The sequence below is a fragment of the Vanellus vanellus genome, assembly GCF_965231255.1.
Source record: "Vanellus vanellus genome assembly, chromosome: Z".
Lineage (NCBI taxonomy): Eukaryota > Metazoa > Chordata > Aves > Charadriiformes > Charadriidae > Vanellus > Vanellus vanellus.
In genome coordinates, this window is record NC_138908.1 from 40051252 (window position 1) to 40072240 (window position 20989).

At 39.1% G+C, this 20989-nt stretch overlaps 1 protein-coding gene across 1 annotated transcript in view; it reads left to right on the forward strand.

Moving 5' to 3' along the window:
- The first annotated feature begins 2396 nt into the window (after window positions 1–2396).
- Window positions 2397–20989, forward strand: part of MFSD14B (major facilitator superfamily domain containing 14B) — a 36604-nt gene continuing 18011 nt past the window's right edge. The window contains exons 1-5 of the mRNA XM_082497470.1: window positions 2397–2495; window positions 13288–13383; window positions 16783–16845; window positions 19076–19203; window positions 20157–20271. Of these exons, the coding sequence (XP_082353596.1) occupies window positions 2451–2495; window positions 13288–13383; window positions 16783–16845; window positions 19076–19203; window positions 20157–20271 (447 nt within the window). The 5' untranslated portion in view covers window positions 2397–2450. The remainder of the gene's footprint in view (window positions 2496–13287; window positions 13384–16782; window positions 16846–19075; window positions 19204–20156; window positions 20272–20989) is intronic.

A 20989-nucleotide genomic window follows, 5' to 3' on the forward strand; every position in this document is an offset into this window, starting at 1 on the left:
CTTTGTGAGTGGGTTTTAACATCAGGCTTGTTGGGTCCTGTGATGAGAGGCTGGTGCCCCGAGCACAAAGACCTGGCAATGGGCAGCTCAGCAATGGAGGGGGGGAGCCCTTGGTGCCAGTGGAGTGCCCCAACTTGTCTCCTCCAAGGGCTCCTCTCCGGGGAGAAGCAACTGCCCTTTGTCATCGGAGGGCAAGCCCTCAAGATGACAGAATGGTTGGGGTTGGAAGGGATCTCTGGAGGTCACCATGTCCAAGGTCCCCGCTCAAGCATGTTCACTTAGAGTAGGTTGCCCAAGACCCTGTCCAGAGTGCTTCTGAAGGTCTCAAAGGATGGAGAGTCTACCAGCATTCTGGGCAACCTCTTGCTGTGCTTAGTCACCCTCACAGTAAAAGAGTATCTCCTCATGCTGAGGATGAACTTGCTGTGTTTCAATTTGTGCCATTACTTTTGCTCTTGACACCGGGCACTACTGGCCCAAGCCTGGCTCCATCATCTCTACACCCTCCCTTCAGATATCTGGAGACCTTCATGAGTTTTCCCCGTGAGCCTTCTCTTCTCCAGGCTCTGCAGTCTGAGCTCTCTCCGCTGTTCTTCCTATGGGAGATGCTCTGGTCCCTTCATCATCTTAGTCCAGCCCTTGGCTAGACGGTCTCCAGTAGACCCATGCCTCTCTTGTAGTGGGGAGCCCAGAAGTGGGCATGGTATGCCAGCAGTGGCCTCACCAGTGCTGAGGGGAAGGATCCCCTTGACTTGCGGCAACACTCCTCCTTCCTAAGGCAGCCCAGGACACTGCTGGCCACCTTTGCCAAAAGGGCACGGTGCTGGCTGATGTTCAGCCTGCTGGCCCCCATTCCTCCCCATGTCCATTTCTATTGCAGAGCTGAGAAGGTCACCTGCAGGAACGCCGTGTGGGGACCTGGCAGGCGGAAGGGGGTCACTGCCTGCAGGGTTTTTTTTTGAACAGAGCTTCAAAAAAAGGTCATATAGAGACATGCTTTCAAGTCAACACATGCTCCTTTGCTAGAAAAGAACACTTGTTAAATTGCTGTGCAATGTGCCATAGAAGATAAATTTCACATTACGCTATATTTAGCAACTATATAGCTTGTTATACACTGACAAAATAGATACACAGAAAATAGAAAATGGCACTTTGAGTTAACATTTATTATTCTCGTAAACCGGAAAGTTCTGATCCTGAAAACAGCTTGGTACTTAGCAGAAAACACCTGAGGTACCAAGGAAAACAAAGGCTTGACCCCAATTTCAAGATGGCTTCCAATATCAAGATGGAAGGAAGTGTTTGCAGGACAAATGCCACTCAGCATTGGCCACACACAGACATTTTGAACTTTCTGGTGAATAGCTTATTCAGGACAGGCAGCTGGCCTGCTCTACTGCTTTTTCATGGTCAGTTAGTAGCCGGGGCCTACAGGAGAGCTGGGGCAGGGCTTTTTTACTCAGGCATGTAGTGATAGGACGAGGAGGAATGGCTTTTAACTGGAAGAGGGCAGGTTTAGATTGAACATTAGGAAGAAATTTTTCACTTTGAGGCACTGGAATAGGTTGCCCAGAGAGGTTGTTGAGGCCCCATCCCTGGAGGTGTTCAAGGCCAGGCTGGACGTGCCTTTGGGCCACCTGGTCTAGTGGGAGGTGTCCCTGCCTATGGCAGGGGGGTTGGAACTCGATGATCTTCAAGGTCCTTTCCAACCTAAACCATTCTATGATTCTATGATCTATGATTCTACACTATCTCAAAGTACTCCATTTGTGCACATTTGATGAACTGAGAGGTAAGCAGTTCTACTTCTTACGGTAACTTGTGATACTTCTTAGGACAGCTGGCTGGCCTCGTAATACTCAGGCATGAGGAAACCGAGCTAATTACACCTGCCCAGTGACAAAGGGCTAAGGTGCCAAGCAAGGCTTAACGAAGCCGCACAGGATGCTGGTTTGGAAGAGATTCACTTTCCCAGAGGGAAGCCAGGAGCCATCACCGGGCGTACCGCTGCGGGGCAGGCAAGAGCAGGGCAGAGGCAAGGGCCTCAGCCGTTAACGACGCCTCCACTCCAAGCGCCGGCCGGCCGGAGTTCCGCCGAGCAGGAGGGGGCGGGGCCGTGCGGTCACGTGAGACCGGCGGCGGCGGCGCCCAGCCCAGGTGGCGCGGCGGAGGCGGCCGCTGCGGGTGCGGGCGCGAGGCCGACCCCAGCCCGCTCCGCACCCGCTGCTCCTCCGCCCCGGCCTCTCCGGGAGGATGGCAGGAGCGAGATGAGCCCCGAGCCGGAGCCGCCGCCAGCCCCGGCCCAGGAGGAAGAGGAGGAGGAGGAGGAGGAGGAGGAGGAAGAAGAAGAAGAAGAAGAAGAGGAGGAGGAGGAGGAGGAGGAGGAGGAGGCGGTGCCGCCGCCGCCGCCGAGGGAGGGCGGCGGCGCCAGGAGGAGCGGCTGCATCATGCTGGTGAAGAGGGTCGGCCTGAAGGCGGGCGGCGGCGGCGCGGTGAGTGCGGGGCGGGGCCGGGGGGCGCTGGGCTGTGCCGGAGGCCGCTCGGAGCGGCCGGTCTTGGGGGCTCCGCCGCGGGCCGGGCCGGGCCGGGCACTCCGTAGCGGCCAGCGCCCGCCCCGCCTCCCCGCCCGTGAGGGACCGGCTGCCCCCCAGGGCGTCCTCTGAGTGTCCCCGCGGCCCCGGGAGCTCTCGGGGAGTCGGGGTGCGGCGGCGTGCCGGGCTCCCGCCGGCCGCGGCTGGCGGCACCTCGGGCCGGACCGTCCCTCGGCCTCCCGCCGGCCGCGCCGCCTCGTCTCTGCCAGCCATGGGGCATTCCTCACTAGCTCATCCCGGGCAGAGGCGACACCTGTAAGCAGGTGGTTGTAAGTAAGATTTGTTTTAAAATACATAAACGTGAGGTGCCTGGAAGTAAAGCTTAGTTTTCCTTTGGAGTTATAGGAGGTGCCCGTTGGTGAACCGAAACTGTAGAGTTATGCAATTTTAATGACTTACTGGTCTTTCTCTTCCGTCTCTTCCCATTACATTAAATGTTAAGATGTCTGTGTGCAAATAAAAGGAGCTGGAAAGGAGTGGTCTGTGCACTCACCTGAAAGCCTCTCTAGGAAAGTTGTGTTTGCAAGAGTAGCAGTGAAGCATAATTACTTCCCAGCAGAAACGTCTTTCTAGTGGCCTGAGCCTTTCCCTTTGTATGTGCATGCTCACAAGATGCCTTAAAATCAGATCTGAGATAGCACCTCCTGAGCTTTCTGCAGTAGGTGGGGACAGGTGACTTGTTTCAGGCAGGGTGGCCCTGGCTGAGATGCTATAACTCATCCTGTTCTGTTGGCAGTGAGCCCAGAGGACAAGGTGGGAGTAGAGGAACCCGAGGGAACACATGAAGTAACAAAACAGGATGTTATTGACAGTTTTTGAACAGGTGCAGGTACAAAACTAGGCAGTCTTGCCATGATAAATCTCTTTTGGCAAATTGAAATAATTTTATTTGCAAGGTGACTTACTAGCTATTAATACTTTTTTATACTATATTTATATTCAGTGTGCCTGAGTAATGTATTTAATATTAGTATACTCACAACATGAGATAATGCTGAAAGCATTGCTTATGCCAAAAGTTTCAAAACGATGTTCAGCTTGTGTCAGGGAACCAACACATGCTACATTTGTTAACTACCCTCCCACAGATAAACATCTCTGCTGTGGGAGAGAGACTAGTTTACTGATTTACTATAATGTGAAGTGAATGAACTTGTAATATCTTCAGCTGAGCATTAATAGTGTAGCATTAATGTGATATTGTGGCTAAAGCTCAAGAATGTAAAAAAATTAATCTTGAAACTATCTGTTTGATATCAGTAGATTTTTTGTCTGTTGCTCATATCCGATGAAGGTGTTAAGGTACTTCTAATATATGATTTAACCAGAGAAGATGTAAAAAAAAAAAAAGTTATTCTATAGAATTAATTAGTCAAATAAGTTACTTTATGTACGTTAATTCTGAAGTGACTGCTTCACACTTCTTGTAACTGATGACTTCTGTATTTGAGTCTCTCAGTTCTCTTTTAGAAACGATTATGTCTCCAAAAAGCAGGTTGGACTCCTTCAAGAAGTGCAACTGATGTCTGCTGTATGGTATATTTTCTGTTCTGGGTTTGTGTACAGCAGCTCCCATTTAGGACTCTAGGTATATATGATGGAGCAACCCAATCTGAAATCAGAATAGGAAAGTAACTCCAGAAAAAGCCCATTAACTTCTTAGTTAAGAAATGTAAGCTTTCAGTTTTATCAGCATGGATGATGTGGTGAAAGAAGTAAAGGATGATGTCATTATATGGAAGAGAAACAGATGAATTTATTTAAATATGAATTTATTTAAATATGAAATTGAGGGTACTGGTAGAGAAATTAAAAAAAAAAATAGAATTTTAATTTCTTTCTCTAACTTTGAAGAAGAGTTAAACTCATGGAAAATAAATCTAATTGACAAAGATGTTAACCTGTTTTTTATTAATGGATGGAATGTTTGTTAAAGTTGGACTAAGGATTAAAATAATGCTTTTGAGTACTTAAAATATGCTGGTTTATCAGTTTGAAAATTTAGCTTCTAAATGACATAAATTCTTAATTTATAAAATGATCCCAGGTTTTGCTTCCTTGATTTTTTTTTTTTTTTTTTTTTTTTTTTTGGCCCCTTCCCTCCTAGTTGTGCCCCTGAGGGACTTTGTGTTCCTGTAATGCCTGTCTTAGAAGAAAGACATGGGTCTCTAGCCTTATCTTCTGCTATACATTGGTGTAGCAGTAGTACAATTACACTTAAATCAGCTTAGGGTCTACTTCACCATTCCTGGCTGAAGTCTTTTTCCTACTTTGTTATTTCAGTTTCTACACCTCCCCGTGATTCTCACGTGGCTGTCATATTGGTAGAACTCTGTCTGCCTAGACTTTATTGAAAGAGCTTATTCAGACTAAAATATGAGGGGCCGGATCATGCCTTTAGGCGCAATTGCAGCGATCTCTCTGATATCAGTGGGAGTGCATGCTTGCCATTTGAAAATGGCAACTTGTCCTTTGGGCTGCTGACAAAGAAGTAAATACAGAACTGAAATTTTGGTGAGCCACTCCGTTGGTCTGTGAAGGATGTTTTAATTTTGATTTTTATTCTCATTCTGTTGTCACATGAGATTATTAGGGCAAAGTGGAAGAGTGTGACCAAGTCTTGTCAGGTTGCGTGAGGCTTTCTTCCCTTACCTTGCCAGCTTGGGAATAGCAAGCTTCTCGTTTTTGAGTTATCTGTAACTAACTTCACCCTGTTGAATGCATTGGCCTCACTGAATTGAAAATACTAAATAAGTGATTTTTTATGCATTGAGTTACTGGCTCAAAACTAATAAGAACAATAATATGTTGAAGTAAATTCCACTGGAGTTAAATCAGTTTCCATTGGCTGTATTACCCTGGTTTCAGTGAGCCTCAGAAATTGAAGTAAATGATGCAATGGACATTTTGTTACTGGTTATGCAATCTTGTTCCATCTGAATTATGAACACTGGTAGTATGAAAGTGTGACATTCAGAATAGTCATACCATGTACTTAATTTCTATGAAACCTATTATTAGTAAAATAATGCCATGCTAAGGAAGCTTTTTAGCAAAATACGGTACTGTACTGTCTAAACAAAGTGCTGTTATGGGAGAATACTCCAAATTGGGTATCTAAGGAGAACACACACCTATGTACCTCTTTGAGAATTAATCATACATTAGTTTCAGGTTCTTGGGCACTGTGAAATGCCTCAGCTATTGTGAAGCCCAAGACCTCTGTGTTTTTCAGAAACATAGTGAAAGCATTCTGAAGGTTAAAACTGTACATCTTGGAAGTTTGCCAGCCTTTATTCATTAAACCGTTTCACACAGCAAAGCACAACTGTTATATATCCAAAGAATGACATGGTTTTACTCTTACTGCTGGCATTTTTCTTTTTGATACTTCAAAAAAATACAGCATGATGAAACTGAGGCAGTATGATTAAATGTTATGAGACTTTACTGAAACACGTTTCAGTCCAGTAAGCTGGTCTCTTAAACTCCTTGCTTGTAGAATTTCAATTGAATTGCTAGTAGTAAGTATATTGTTCAAATTGTCAGTTTGGGATTTAGTCCTTTGTGGAGCACTATATTCTCCCCCACAAAAATTATTTTTCCTGTTAAATCTGAATAATGGGAGATCAACCGTGTTGCCTTCTCAAGGTTGCTAATATCACTTTGAGTCTTCCCATCGTGTTAAATTAACACTGAGTCTGAACTCTGAACCATTACCATGAGGTGATTAGCTGCTGTCTTTACAACAAATCACTCTTCCTTATATTCATGCTGAGAGGGCAGTTTTGCTGTTGTGAGTTTGTGTCCAGAGAGAAGTATGCTAGGCTAGAGCAATAGAAACTTAATTATAGAAATAAGACTTGGTATTTTAGTACTAAAGATCCAAACTTAATCACTGGGCAATGAGCCTGAGTAATTTATCTGTCTGATGGAGAAGCATGTGAATTAACTAAGCAGTCTGTGCTTTTTAGAGGAATTTCTCAGTGTGCCTCAAAGACTGAACCAGAAATGGTGTTTTCATGTTTTACACTCATCAGAAGATTCCTGCTTTATAAGTTGTCCCATCTAAGCTTACATGGGAATGTGTTCCCAGCAGAAAAAATGATGTGGCAAGACGTTTTAGACCCTGAGAGTAAATTGTGTCAAGTGCCATGCAATTTAAACTTGCTGACTTGTATTTTAGTGTAAGAAGGCAGTGACAATTGTTTTCTCCTCACACCCTTCATGTCACTCCGAGTTCAATAAATCCCAGTTGTATCTTTCTGCAGATGTTTTGACTGCAACTTGGAGGAACCTGCTTCAGCATTCCTCCATACGTTTGGCAATGTTTTTTGCTCTTCTTTGGGCTTCTTTCACTTGTGCTTCTGTAAAATAAACTATTCAACAATGTATATAATTTAAAGCTTTGAACAAAACAAGCAATCATGGGATAAGAGGGATGATCTTTACATAGATCTAATAAAAATGGCTGGAACACCAGAAACAGAGGGTTAGGAAGGCACATCGCTTGTTTATGCAGCGATAGAATGATAATCTTTTTCCTTACAGGATGTATCTTTGAATAGACTTTTGTAAAACACCGCTGTGTGCTAAACTGGTGTCTTTTATGGAACTGTTTTCTCCAGGATCATATTCCTAAGCAGTAGTCATCCTGTATGTGTAATCAAAATTATTTTTTCATTATTGTGTTGGTTAAATTTATCTACATTAATTTTCATCTGCCATTTAATTTGTTTTACTGATTCCATCAACTTCTGATGTTCGTTAGCATTGCCCTCTAACTTTTACTTTTCTATTGTGTTTTGTCATCAGTGAACTTTGTCACTTCGCTTTCACCCTTTTTACAGCTCAGTTATAAATGTTGAACTACATAGGTTCTAGGACAGAGCACTGAGACTCATCTGGCAACTTTGCTGTGAAAACAGATTTTTTTTTTTTTAATTTATCCTGTTTCTTTTATTTTTTTTTTTTTACTTTTTAATTCCTGTGAAGAGTTGGCACCTTTTTCTTCTTGCTTTAAGAGCCTATGATGAGCGTCTTTGAGTATGATTACTTGAATTTTTAGATGTATTAACATAATACAGGCTGCCCAGGGAGGTTGTGGAGTCCCCTTCCCTGGAGATTTTCAAGACCCGCCTGGATGCAGTCCTGAGTAATGTGCTCTAGGCAATCCTGCTTTGGCAGGGGAGTTGGACTAGATGATCTCTAGAGGTCCCTTCCAACTCTGATAATTCTGTGATTCTGTGATTCTGTGAAACCTTTGAAGGAAATAATCTACCCTATCCATATGTGTTCTTTTGAGAACTCCAGGAATTCTTTAAGGCACAATTTCTCTTTACAAAATCTGCACAGACTTTTCCATTCTGAATGAGCTGTGGTCTGATACGCTAGACCTGTGGAATATAATTTAGCCTAGTATTTTTTGAGAGAGAGACTACATCACGGTCTTGCTGTCCAGATACAGATCTGCTTAAGGTATTTCTTATGGAACTGAACTAAAAGTTTGAACAATGTATAAACTGAATTTAGATATGATTTATTTTCCAGCTTACAAGGCACAACTAAAATGCTAAAGGCTGTGTGGGATTGGAAAGTACTTTCACTTGTTTGGTGTATTTTTGCACTGCCTGCAAATTACATGTCTTAGGCTGGGATTTGTACACGTAATCACTTGGTGATTGCTTCATGTGACAAAGGCAGCTAAGGTCTTCAGGGTGCTTTTTATACTTGAGTGAATTCTTGCCAGTTCCAACAAATGGAGCATTTGTGGGGAACAGTTGGAATTAAGGTAGTTCCTAAATATTTCTGATTGAAAATTAAAGACAATAGACACTACAAAGAAGTAAACATGCAATTTGCCTAGAGAGAGCTATCTGGTTAATACATGTGGAGGAAAGAGCATCCATGAACTAGTGAGATGGATTGGTAGCATAACATTTGTGCTAGAATAAGTTAAAATGATTAAATAGTGATGTAGTGAAGCATATCAGGAAAAAATTGCATTTGAAATGGTTGAATTTTGGGCAGACGCTAAGAAAATAGCAGTGAAGATAAATGTGGAAAGGGAGCGCGCTTTATAATTTGGCATGAACCTCAAGGTCTGAATGATTCATACGTGAAAGCATGTTTCTCAAAATGAGAAACTGATTCTGTTAGTTCAGTTCCGTGTTTTCTTGAAAACATGAGAGATGACATAGTGGACTGCACTGCAGGTGTTGTGTAAAAACTGTAGACATAGCAGTTAATTTTTGTAAGGGGAGAATGTTTCTGTAGGTGCCTTTTTAAAAAGAAGGTAAGAAGACTTCATACTAATGCACTCGAATGTTGGTTTACATACTAATAGAAGGACAGTGAGAAGGACAGTGAGTGCTGTTTGAGGATTTACCTCTGTACTGGATGTAGAACAATCAGCTAGCAGGCTCTCTTGAGAGACCCTACTGCATGGTGGGAAAGAATTTCCTGGAGGAGGGTGTGGGAGGAGAAAGGCAAGTTCCTGTGATTGTCTATTCAGAAGTTTGAGTTTGGTTATCTGCCTGGGAGATAACAGGATTACTGGAAAGTTACTTCAGGGAGATCTCTTCCTTCTCAGGGCAGGATCAGCTGTGAGGCCTGAGCAGGTTGCCTAAGGCTTTTCCTGTTGGGTATTGACACCTTTCGAGGACAGAGGATGCCAGGTTCTGGGGCTGATGGGCTCTGCTACACCCTCATGGGTGGAAAAAAGTATGCTGTATTTATCCAATTGAGTCTTTTTCTTAATCTGTCTAACGGGACTATATGGCCCTCATCAAAATGTGAAAATTTTGAAAAGGAGGACTTCAGGATTTGAACACGGAGAAGTGGTTTTGTTCTGAAATAAGCACATTGCTTAAGAGAAACAAACAGTTAAGCATGTTTGAAATGGGATGTTAAGGTGCTTTTGCAGCCATTCAAACACTTATAATTGTTAAATTACAGATTTGAATTAACAGTTACCTAAAAGTTATGTGAATAAATGAATGCTGTCAATTCTAGCTTGGCTCTGAAGATCTGGAACAGGCTATAAAATTGCATCTTTCTGTGACGTATTTTAGAGTGAATTGTACTAGCTCTCCTTCAAAATGTCTAAGGTAAGGTGATACTATATTGCAGTTTTCCCCCCTTTTCTATGAGCAATTCCTCACCAGCTGGATTTATGATCTTGACATCTTCTCCTGGGTCTATTAATGTTCAACAGCTGTGTTCTGCTTTAAAAAAAAAGTTTGTACTGCGTCCCAGTAGTTCTCCCTGTTGTCTTCAAATTAACTTTTGGGTTTATTCTGCCTCCAATTAAGGCAGAAGGAAAAAAATGTGTTTTAGAATTGGGTAAGGGTGAAAAGAAGCATATAAGGAGCAGAAGTGTAAAATTGGAGAAACAGTAGATAATTTGTTAGAACTCCTAGGGCCTCAGGTTTTATAATGGTGGCCTTAAACTTTTACTGTTAAATGTTTGAGATTATGTAATGTTTTGCTCATTATTGATTGTGCAAGTATAATAGCTTGACCAGCAGCTGCATTTGAAAGCAATCGTAATGTTAATACAGTTTCTCAGCCCACACACTGGGCTGTTGTATGAAGATCTGTGTGGATAGAAAATAAGTCTGTAACAGATTTTAAGACTTTCCTGAGGGCACTTAATTTTTAACATTAACACTGTAAAATTTGAGGGTGGGGGATGATGAAAGCAACTTGTATGTTGACTGTGTCTGCGCTATTTCTGAAATTCTTTTAAAATCTTTTTAACCATAAGGAATTAATTAGGTTGTCCCTATATTGTCTAGTTCAAGAAGCCTAAAACACTTTGTGCTTCAAGTTTATAACCATTTTTTGTGTGTCTGTCTCAAGTTCATTCTTTATGTAGATTGCATGCAATTGTATTCTGTTGCAAAGTATTTTCTCAGTATAGAAATGAGCCACACCCATTACTTCTGCAGTAGCTTCATCTTAAAAACAAGTGTGAAGTGTTTTTAGAAAGCTCTTTGATGTCAAAATGAGTAGAGTTTTTGATGCTTTTTTTTTTACCAGTGGTCCAGGCTGTGTACATGATCGATCATAAGCTATTTTACTGAAAATAACTTGATGCTTGGTTAAAAATTGAGGGCTTTTGTGATAAGAGTTTTTAGTACCTACAGAAATGATGGTCATCCAGAAGTAACTATCTGCATTGGTCCATTTGACAATGTCAGTTTGCATGATTTTAATTTCCTGATACAGCCATTTGCACAGGTGTTCTTGAATTAATCTAGACATTTAGGGCTTTCTAAAGAAAACTGAAAATCATCAACTACAGCCCGTGTGGCTCATACATCAGTAGCTATTAGTGTATCTGATATCGAATGCTTAACTTCATTTTGACAGGTGCATATTCCTTTCAGGATTTAAATGCTACTTTTCCAGGTTATGTCATGAACCCAAAAGGCTATAGACATTTCTGATTTTTTAGGAGCTTAGTGCAACTATCTGTAGGCTGAACCATACTCCCAAAAATGATTTGCAGACTGTTTTAATCTCTGGGAAGTCTTCATTTAGGCTCAGTACAGCAAAAACACTTTTCTTTCACAAAAGTTTTTAAGTGACTTCTGAGGAAAAAAACACATGGATGTCTTTTTGAGTATGTCTGTACATCATCTTTCTGGTAAGCCATGTAAATCTCAGATCAAATTTGAAAGTAACAAAAACATTATTAAAAAACCCCAAATACTCCAAAACTTCATTTTTAGTGGCATTGGAACTATTTGCTGAATGCAAACCAGAGGTTTATGCTCCAACATCATGCTTAGTGATACAGAGGAGAGGGGGAAGTAAAGTAGAGGTAGGAGAAACATCGGGGAGTCCCTTACCTACTCTCTACTGTAAAATTTGTCTTTTCCAGAGAAAATCGCTGTGGAAGGGATCTTCAGACTTCAGTGTTATCTGTGTTAATTGCTAGTCTGACTGACATACATCTTAGTGACAAAAATACTCCTAAAAGTGTTATCTTATTACATTATGTAGAAGTACTTGCAGACTTCTTATGCGAGATTTTTTTTTTTTTTTTTTTCCTCCCCATAATCTTTGCAATCTTTGCTATTTGGAGATTAAAAATTCCATGGTAACCTATGGAGAAATGTTAATAATGCTTGAAAGTTATCAGCCTCCCAGAGATAATCTTTGATCTGTGATATTATCATATTATTTCCCAGGAGAAAGAGAAGTGTTTTCTTCAAATCCTCAAGCTTTGTAGCAAGCCGCAATGTAGAATATAATTTGAATCGTATTAACTAGAAAAAATGCTGTCTGAGTTACTTCCAGTTTGCTGATACAGGTTTTCATAAACTCTGATGGATTTAAAAATTATTAGCGACCTGGACACTTAGACTGTCCAGGCAATAAGGATTTCTTTAGAAATCTTTGCTATAGTCTGTTAGTTTAAATGAATCTTGTAATATAAATGTTTTCTAAACCTATAATCCCTACCAATCTAGATGAGAGGTACTGAGAAGGGGAGAAACACCAAATGCGTCACTGCTCTACCTTCATCGTAGGCTGTCATGACTCTTTTTGTGTTTAGTGGGAGACCCTGAGTTTCAAGTTCTTACTGTCCACCTGCTGAAATTGCACAGCCTGATTGATAACTTGTCACTAGATGATGTCTGTTCAGCTGAATCCTGCATTATTAAATTGCGCAATGTGCAAGAGAAGTGTCCTATTTTATTTTGGGTAAACCTCAAGTATGCATGGGAATACCAGATGAGAGTGCTGTACTGTCCTTTCTAAGAACTGCTTATCCTGTGGGAGTGTAATGGCTTTGGATTGGCTAGAAACACTACAAAACAATCTTCTACAGGACAAGTGTTAGGTGAAAGGGAAAGAGTAATTTTAGAACCCAAAAACTTTGTAATGGTTACTATGACTGGGGGCACGTAGAAATGAAAGAAAGCAGCAGTTCTGGTTAAATCTGCTTTACCCAAGGGTTCTGTCTGGCTTGTCTAAATAAAAAGATTCCAGATCTCTCATCTGGGATCCAGTCCTTGGGTCTTGAATGGCAGCAGTTTCACACCATCGTGAATACTTCCATAGTTGCAAATTCTTCCTGTGATTACTTGTTGACGAGTAGAATAGCTCTTGGGTCTCTAATATATGGGCGCACACAAGCATGAAATCAATTGGTCAGCAGTGAATAGAAAGCGGTTGCACAGATGGCATAATCTGCCCCTTCTTTTCTCATACTTTGGCAGTTTCAAATACAAAATTGGTGGTCTTCTGATTATGTACGTTGTCACAGTTTTGTTATAAGGGTGATGAGATCTTCGTAAAGCAGATCTGTTTTGTTGTCACTTGTGAAGGTAGCAGGGAGAGTTACACTGTCACACTGCTGCGGAAGGATTGTGAATAGTACTCAAGGGGGAGGAAGCCTAAAGGCACAACGGAGATGATAGCACTACAGGGCAATGTCAGGAATGGGTTCTTTTCAGTCAGCAAGAGTTTGAGGGAACAAACTTTCTTAAGTTCCCTGGAGATCTTTAGTTGTTTTGTAATAACTTTTCTCCACCCTTGTTTGGCTTCATATTGTTCCCAAGGGTTGGGTAGTAGGTCATCCTGAAAGCTGGTTATGCTCAAAATATGTTTGTAAGAGATCTTTGCACATGTAATGAACTGGATGTGTACAACCACTGTGTCTGTTTTTCTTTCTTAGCAACAAGGTATTGGTCGGCCAAGTGTGTACCATGCGGTGGTGGTCATATTTCTAGAATTCTTTGCCTGGGGGCTCTTGACAACTCCAATGCTAACGGTAAGTATCACTGATCAGCTGTCATCTTGGCAGGAATAACACAAGTTAACTTGCTAATTCTTAGGGATTGGGGTTTTAATTTGTTTTACACCACCTGCTTACCTCATTAACTGAATTCCAGGAGTCTTAACATTCAACACTGTGTCATAGTTGTATACTACAACTGAGACCTGGACTGCTGTAAGACTAAAAGATAGTGAAAAGTAAATTAGCAAAACACTGTACTCCTCAACCTTTATTTGCCTTTTAGAGTAACATTAGTTTAGTGTATTAATGAAAGTCTGTCTGGTAATGCTGGCTGCTTATGAGACTGCATAGTTCAATTAATCTTTCAGTCATAACAATTGAATAAACTAGGTATCTCTTAGTAAATTTTTGTATGCTATTGTGGGCCGGCTGTTTTGCCAGCATGTAACTTGAAGTAAAATTTAAAGGCTTTAATCTAAGAAATGGATAAGTATTTAATCTCTTCTGGAATGCAGTTATTTTCCAGATGAATAGATAATTTGAGTGTTTGGTAATAGGATGTGAAGCCTTTCATCTGAAGACATGGGTCTTATTCATTGGAATCAGGCCTGCTGAAGAGAAGTCATCAGAAGTCTGTTAGTCCAGTTTTTAATCAGATAATACCTGAGAGCACTTCGAATACATGACGAGCAAGGTCTTGTGGGATTGAAACACCTTGGAGTTAGTTATTTTCTGTCCGCAGACTCCAAATAAATCCGCTACATAACTCTTGAAAGCTGTTTGTCTAATCTTCCCAAAGACAATCACTGATATACATAGCTTAATGATAAACGAGTCCATATAAACAGTTAACAAATTTCCATAAAGTAGATGTCTCACTAAATTACCATCCTGTCATGCTGTTTTGCTACTGTCAAAATATGGGGAAACTTACTGGGTAGTCTTTCTGGTTTCTTGTTTTTTTTTTTTTTTCTTGCCTTTTTTTCTTGACCAAAATGTTCAACTTCAAGTTGTCCTAGCTTCACACTTGTCATCTAAAGGGCTAATGTGCAAATAGTAATTCTTAAGCAGTCTTCAAAAAAACCTCCACTTTAATAAAAACTGTATGTTATGTGGGTTCTTCAATGGTGTACTCCAGTTGAAACAGTACAAATTCACGTGGAACTATGTCACTTGCAGCTGAAATGTTAATTCTTGAAATTAGTATTTATCATTGCACTGTGTCTAATGAGTGTTATGAAACACTTGTAATGTAAAGCGAAATTCTTATTTTGACTGAAGTATGTGGATTCAGTACAGTCACTGTCTTGAATGTCTTGTATTTTGAATGTTGTGTTCCTCTCTTATGTGGTCTTCAATACTGACGAGGCTGTTGTATTGGATTGAAAACTTAATTAAAAGCACTGAGTTACATATAATGGTGTAACTTACCTTACACAGGTGTAAATGACTTAATTTTGTGTACTTGGGAGGCAATCATCTTTATTTGTAATCAGCTTTCCACAAACTGAAAGACTGATGTTTGTTTTAAATAATTTCAAATCTGTTTTGTTACTTTGCACCCTTCTGTCTTGTCATAATTTACCTTGGCCTGCTGATCAGCCAGCAGTACTAGTACTAGTCGTTTAGAGCTTTCTTATGAGCAAGGTTCAGCCTTTGAACTGCCAGCTGCCTGCTTTTGTTCAGTCAGGTTTGTCTGATAGGAAAGGCAGAAATGGAAATGTCTGGCCTGTTAATCAAAGCTTATGGTAACTCAAGTTTTTTCTGGTTGTGTGGTGATTCTCCAGATCATTGTCAATATTCAATCAGATTAAAATGTTGTGTATTATCAAAATAAATTGTATTCTATGATAGCTGACATTATTTAAAGTTCATTTTTTAGATTACTTTTTCACTCCTTTTGACATCTGTCAGCAAAGCTCTAGTGTTTGTTACATGGCACTATACTTAGAGGAGAAAAGATTTAAAGTGTTTATAAAGCACACAAAGGCTTATTTTGCTCACAGACTACCCAAAGCTTATACTCATTACTTTTATGTAGTTGTATGTTGGTATTAATCACCAGGAGCAATATTAGTCACTTAATGGCATATTCTGTCTTCAATATAATCTTTTTCTGAATATGTAAATATTTCTATTGATAGAACTTGAGTAAGGCAGTTCCTTCTAACAGTTTGTCAGCTTGCATTTTTCTTGTCAGAAATTAATTTCACAAGCTTGAACCAACAGCAGCAGTGGTTGCGTCCCATGAAAAATACTGGAAAAAACTTTACAGAAAGATAATTAAATTTGACTCTGTGAGATGACTGCTTCCTTTTTTTTTGACTTGGAAGACGTCTTCTTTCTAGATCTCTGATTTGAACCCTGACTTTTTTTTCTTTATTCTTATCATAAAATCAGTGGCCAAACAGGTGCAAAATTGTTTTAAATATCTAAACAGAAGATGAGACCAGAAGGAAAAAGGGGTGTAAATAAGCAGAATTATCTGACCAGTAGTTAACCTGGGAAGAACCATCTTTATGAAACCTAGAATTTGAGCATTTCAAATGATTGAGATTCCTTGGAAAAATGATGCTGGTATTTTTCAGTGACACTAAAGTATTGTGTTTTTTCAGGCTAGTGGCTTTCTCAACATGCATATAAATAATTTTTGTAGTTGTTAGCACTCATCTATAGATAAAAACAGCAAACAAATTTGAAGTGTGTGTGCATATATGCTTTGATCATTGCTATAGCTTTTTTAATCGACACAGTAGCACCTGTGAGGCCTTTTAACTCTCTTGCGTATTTATGGTAAATCTGTTTAGTATAGATTAACATGCTTGCCCTTGAATTAAGACTGCTGGTAAAGCACCTTAAATGAATTCATAGCTGTACTTAAAGGATACATGAAACACTCATAACTTGTTAGTATTTATAAGCATCTGCTTGTTCATCAGAAGTGTTTCTAATGGTATGACTGTTGAATATGCACAATTAGTTCAGAAACAGTTTTCTCGGTGCCTTTTTGGGCAGTGTGGATATAATGCCTTTTTTTCTTGACATTAAATTAGCTGAATCTCATTTTCACTCTCAATTAGTAACAATGATTGAGTCAACCTTTTGAAGGGAATTATCTACCTCAAAAATTCTGTGGTTGGTACCACATGGATATGTTTTCTCATTACATTGATCCCCTTTCTGACCCGAGTACCCCAAACCAAACTATCTCTGCAGTACAGTGTGGTCTGTGCCAACAGAGGGAGTTATGCCAATAAATTGATATTAAACCTTGTCTTTATTTTTTAATGAAGAGAAATAAGAGTATAATTCTGGGATAAGATACTTTAACGTGTCCCAATAGAGCTATCCTGTTTTACAAATCAAATTTAAACTTTGAATCAACTTTCTCCTGTCTCTTCTGATTCAAGTAATGCTTTTTTCCTCCATCAGGTCTTACATGAAACATTTTCCCATCATACATTTTTAATGAATGGTCTTATTCAAGGTGTTAAGGTAAGAATTTTTAAAACCCTGATATAAATATTTTGTGTGTTCCTATATTGTAATTTGTCTGTCCTTCATTCTCCATAAAAACATCCAAACCCCTGAGAATGTAGTTAATTCTTAAACTATTTTTTCATTGTAATGGTTGTATTCTTGGGTTTAGTTCAAGATTTACTGCTGAATGGTAGCATCTTGAAACAAGTGGAATATTTCTCAGAAGTTTAAATTACTCTCATTTGAATAGGTACATGTTATATCTATTGAAATCTTGATAAGGATCCTTCTGAGAATGGAGCTAGGTTTTTAATGTCTGCTTCCTATTGTTAGATGATTTATATCAAAAGCAGATTAGTGCAGCCATGATGATACCATTGAGATAAAAAATGAAGCACTTAAAACACTGTGATTTTGTCCAAGATATGGTACAAAAGCTAATTTTCAGTAGGGTTGTTTATTTTTTTTCCTAGTCTTTTTTTACCGGTTTTTGAGCATTGTCTGTGATGGTCAAGATGTTCAGGGCAGCTTGTAGCTTATTTATACCACTGCAGTCACATAGTGGTTATGCTGGGTTGTTGCCACAAAAGAAAGCTTGCAAAATTTCCCTAGCATAGCTAAAACTTGAAAGTCTCTTCTTTGCTAACTGTGTTACACTAAGTGCTTTGAAGCCTCTCAGTACCTTATGACTAAGTTAATTTATAGCACCCAGAAATTGTTTAGCATTGTATTCTGTAACAAATCCAAAGTGTTGTTTTTAGCTGTAAGAACATGACCTCTTTTAGATGGACTTGCTGTCTTGATATCTTTCATGGTGGATTGTCTCAAACTGAAAGAGGAAGTTAACTTTGCATTGTTCTCTTAGAAAAACAAAGGTCATGTTCCTTTTGGTGTTTTCTGTCAACGCCATTCGTTCACAGTGTGGTATGAGTATCACTTAAAAGTAGTGAATGGAGAGTTCCTCATATATTTTCTACAGAGCAGCTCTGTAGAAAAGTGCATTAATATGATGGCCGAAATGTATGTATTGCTCTAACAGGTATAATAAACAGGGGAGCATGGACCAGAGTGAGCTTGCACTTCACTGTCCAATATTTTCTTTAAAATGTTGTTCATGAAACATCAAAAGTGTTTTAGGTGATAGCAGAACACATTAGTTCGTATTCTACTGAAATCTGACTCTAAGGAGCAAAAATATTAATTTCAGCTAAGGCATCTAACTTTCCTAGGATCTAGTGGCCTGGCTTTACAGGTTTTGCTCTCAATGTACTTACTGAAATCATTGGAATTAGAGTTGTTTATTGGGATTTGGCAGAATAGTGATTTAGTACAGTATTCTCTATGCATATGTTAAACTTGAAGCTAAGTATATTTGAATAGCAGAGGTTAGTTAAAGTTAGCTGAAGGAGACCTCTAGTGTATTGAAGTGCTTACAGAACCATGTATTTACTAACGTTTGGATTTATGGCAGAGTTGGATTGCTTAGAGAACAATATACTAATTAGGAGGATGATGCATCTATTCTGGAGGTTTTGCAGTTAAACCTGTGGAAAGCTTTGCTTATTTTAATTCTGTGTAATACAGAACAGATTTGAGGCTCAGATCTAGGGCTTTATAAAATGCTGAAAAATCTAGTATTTGATCCTTAGTCAATATTTTCCACGACAGCTGTACCTGTAAGTCTGATTTTTGCCACTGGAATATCATTATAGTGTTCCACTGTCTCAAGTTGTCAAGCTTGCTCAAATGGTCCTCATAGTTCTTGCAATATACAAATGTCCTGTACGTGACAAATATGTAGTATAAAGCAGTAAGTGTTCTGTTTAATTTGTTTCAGGAAACAGTTAAATTACGCAAAACTCTCCATTAAGATATTTCAAATTGGAGGGGAATTTAGTTTGGCGATCTAGCACTAAGTCTCGTGATAGGTGCTAAGAAGATATGCTTTGTGAAACTACACTGTAGATTTTGGGGATTTTTAAGAAGCTTTGCAGTCTGTGGTACTTCTATATTGAAAAAATGCATGCCTCCTCTTTTTTTGAATGCACTCAGGTTTAATAGATTTGAAACATAAAATGTCAGAGTCACAGAAAAGTAGAGTGTAGACGAAATTGTGTACAATTTCATTTATCTTTGATTTTGTGTTTAATTTCAAATCAAATTGCAATTTTAGTCCTTTTTTTATATTGTGGTTAAACTTGGAAAGGTGAATATAGATATATTAATTGTTTTCCTTCTGTCACAGGGTTTTTTGTCCTTTCTCAGTGCTCCGTTAATAGGTGCTCTATCAGATGCATGGGGAAGAAAATCTTTTCTTCTTCTTACAGTTTTCTTCACCTGTGCCCCAATTCCGTTAATGAGGATAAGTCCATGGTAAGTGGTACAGACTGCAGCAGTGAGCTTGTCAGTACAGCAGAAATCGAATCAGAGGAGTAGTTTGGGGAAGTGGAAGAAGGACAATAAGACAAGAGAGAGCCACTTTCCTTTCAAGATGCAATTGCATTATTCTGGAGCTTTTTTGTTTAAAAAGTGTTAAAACTTGTATCTTAAAAGCAGAAATTACCAAATGTGATTTTAGGTGCTGTATTCACACAAGTATAACAGTAATTGAAATGGTTTGATAACCCTGTCTAACACAGTTTTAAGCTCAGCTGTTAATCTTTTTTTCTCCTGAGGGCTGACAGTAAAAAAAAAAAAAAAAAAAAAAAAAACAACAACAACAAAAAAAAAACAAACAAAAAAACAAACAACCCAACATATTTTTAAAGCTACATGAAGCTTAGAATTTATTGACCACAGAAAAGTATAATTACTGCAAGTGAGATCTTTTAACTTTGATTAAACAACTTTGAAGTCTTAACAGAGTGGAATTGACTTGCTTTCAGTTTCATTTACATTCTTGGTGAAACTTAGCAGGATTACAAAAGAACTTTGTGTACACTGAATGCATTCAGAGTTCAGCTTCGGAAGCATTTTATATATGATAGTCTATTCCTTAACTGCTTAAGAAACTGAGTTCTAAGAAAATTCCTTTTTCATAACTTAAACTTGCTTCAGCTTTGAGAGTGTGAAAATGTATAGATACCATGTCCTGAAGGGGCCACTTCTTCTTTAGGCTGATATAAAATAACAGAATATAAAAAAAAAAATAAAATGCTGTTTTCCAATATTTAAGTGAGGCTACACAGTCACTCTGTCTCCAGTAAAGTTCTATCTTAGTTCTTGAGGAACACTTCTCATAGATTAAATACAAACTTGGTTAGTTAGTAAGAGAAAAGCAGGGGGTCTTAGCTTAAACTTTCTAATTGTTGCTTTTAAATCATTAGGTGGTACTTCGCTATGATTTCGGTATCTGGAATCTTTTCTGTTACCTTTTCTGTAATATTTGCCTATGTAGCTGATGTAACACAAGAACATGAAAGAATTACAGCCTATGGACTGGTAAGATACACTAAACTTGGAAAAAAAAGATCAGATTATGACCTTCGTATTGAACTTGTGTTTTGATGCACAGATTGTTTCCTGATTAATGTACTGATGTTGATAGAGAAAGGAATGAACCATGCATCAAGGCACTGTATTAGAGTTTAGGAAATCTAATTCAGAGTTTTTACTGCTGCACAGACTGCTCTGTACATATAAGAACAGAATAAGAATTTGACAACTTCACCTGCATAGAGGGCATGTGTAACAAAACATGTTTTAAGGTTTGAAGGCAGAACAAGAAATATTGTTAAACGCAATGCAAATTATTTAATATTTGATCTGGCAATATCTTTCCACCTGTAAATTGCACTTTTAGTTTATATTACTTCTTTTTAATGTAGAAGGGCTTTTTCTATAGTCAGAACAGGCATAAGGGTGAAAATGCATAATACAGTATTTTTAGTAACTCAGTCATGACCTTTATTAATTAGCAGGAGAAGAGGATAATAGTTCAGTTAGTACAACTAGCCTTTCCAGTAATAATATAATTCCTGCTTTCATGAATATCTGTATTGTTTTAGGTTTTGGAGACCCATTGGTAGATGCCCTTAGCCTTTGAATATCACTTATCCCTTCATCTCTGTGCCTCTGTTGTCACTATACAGATAGATGGATAGATAGGTTCATGGACTTGATTCTTGGCTATCTGTACTTTGAGGTCTTAAGGTTTCCC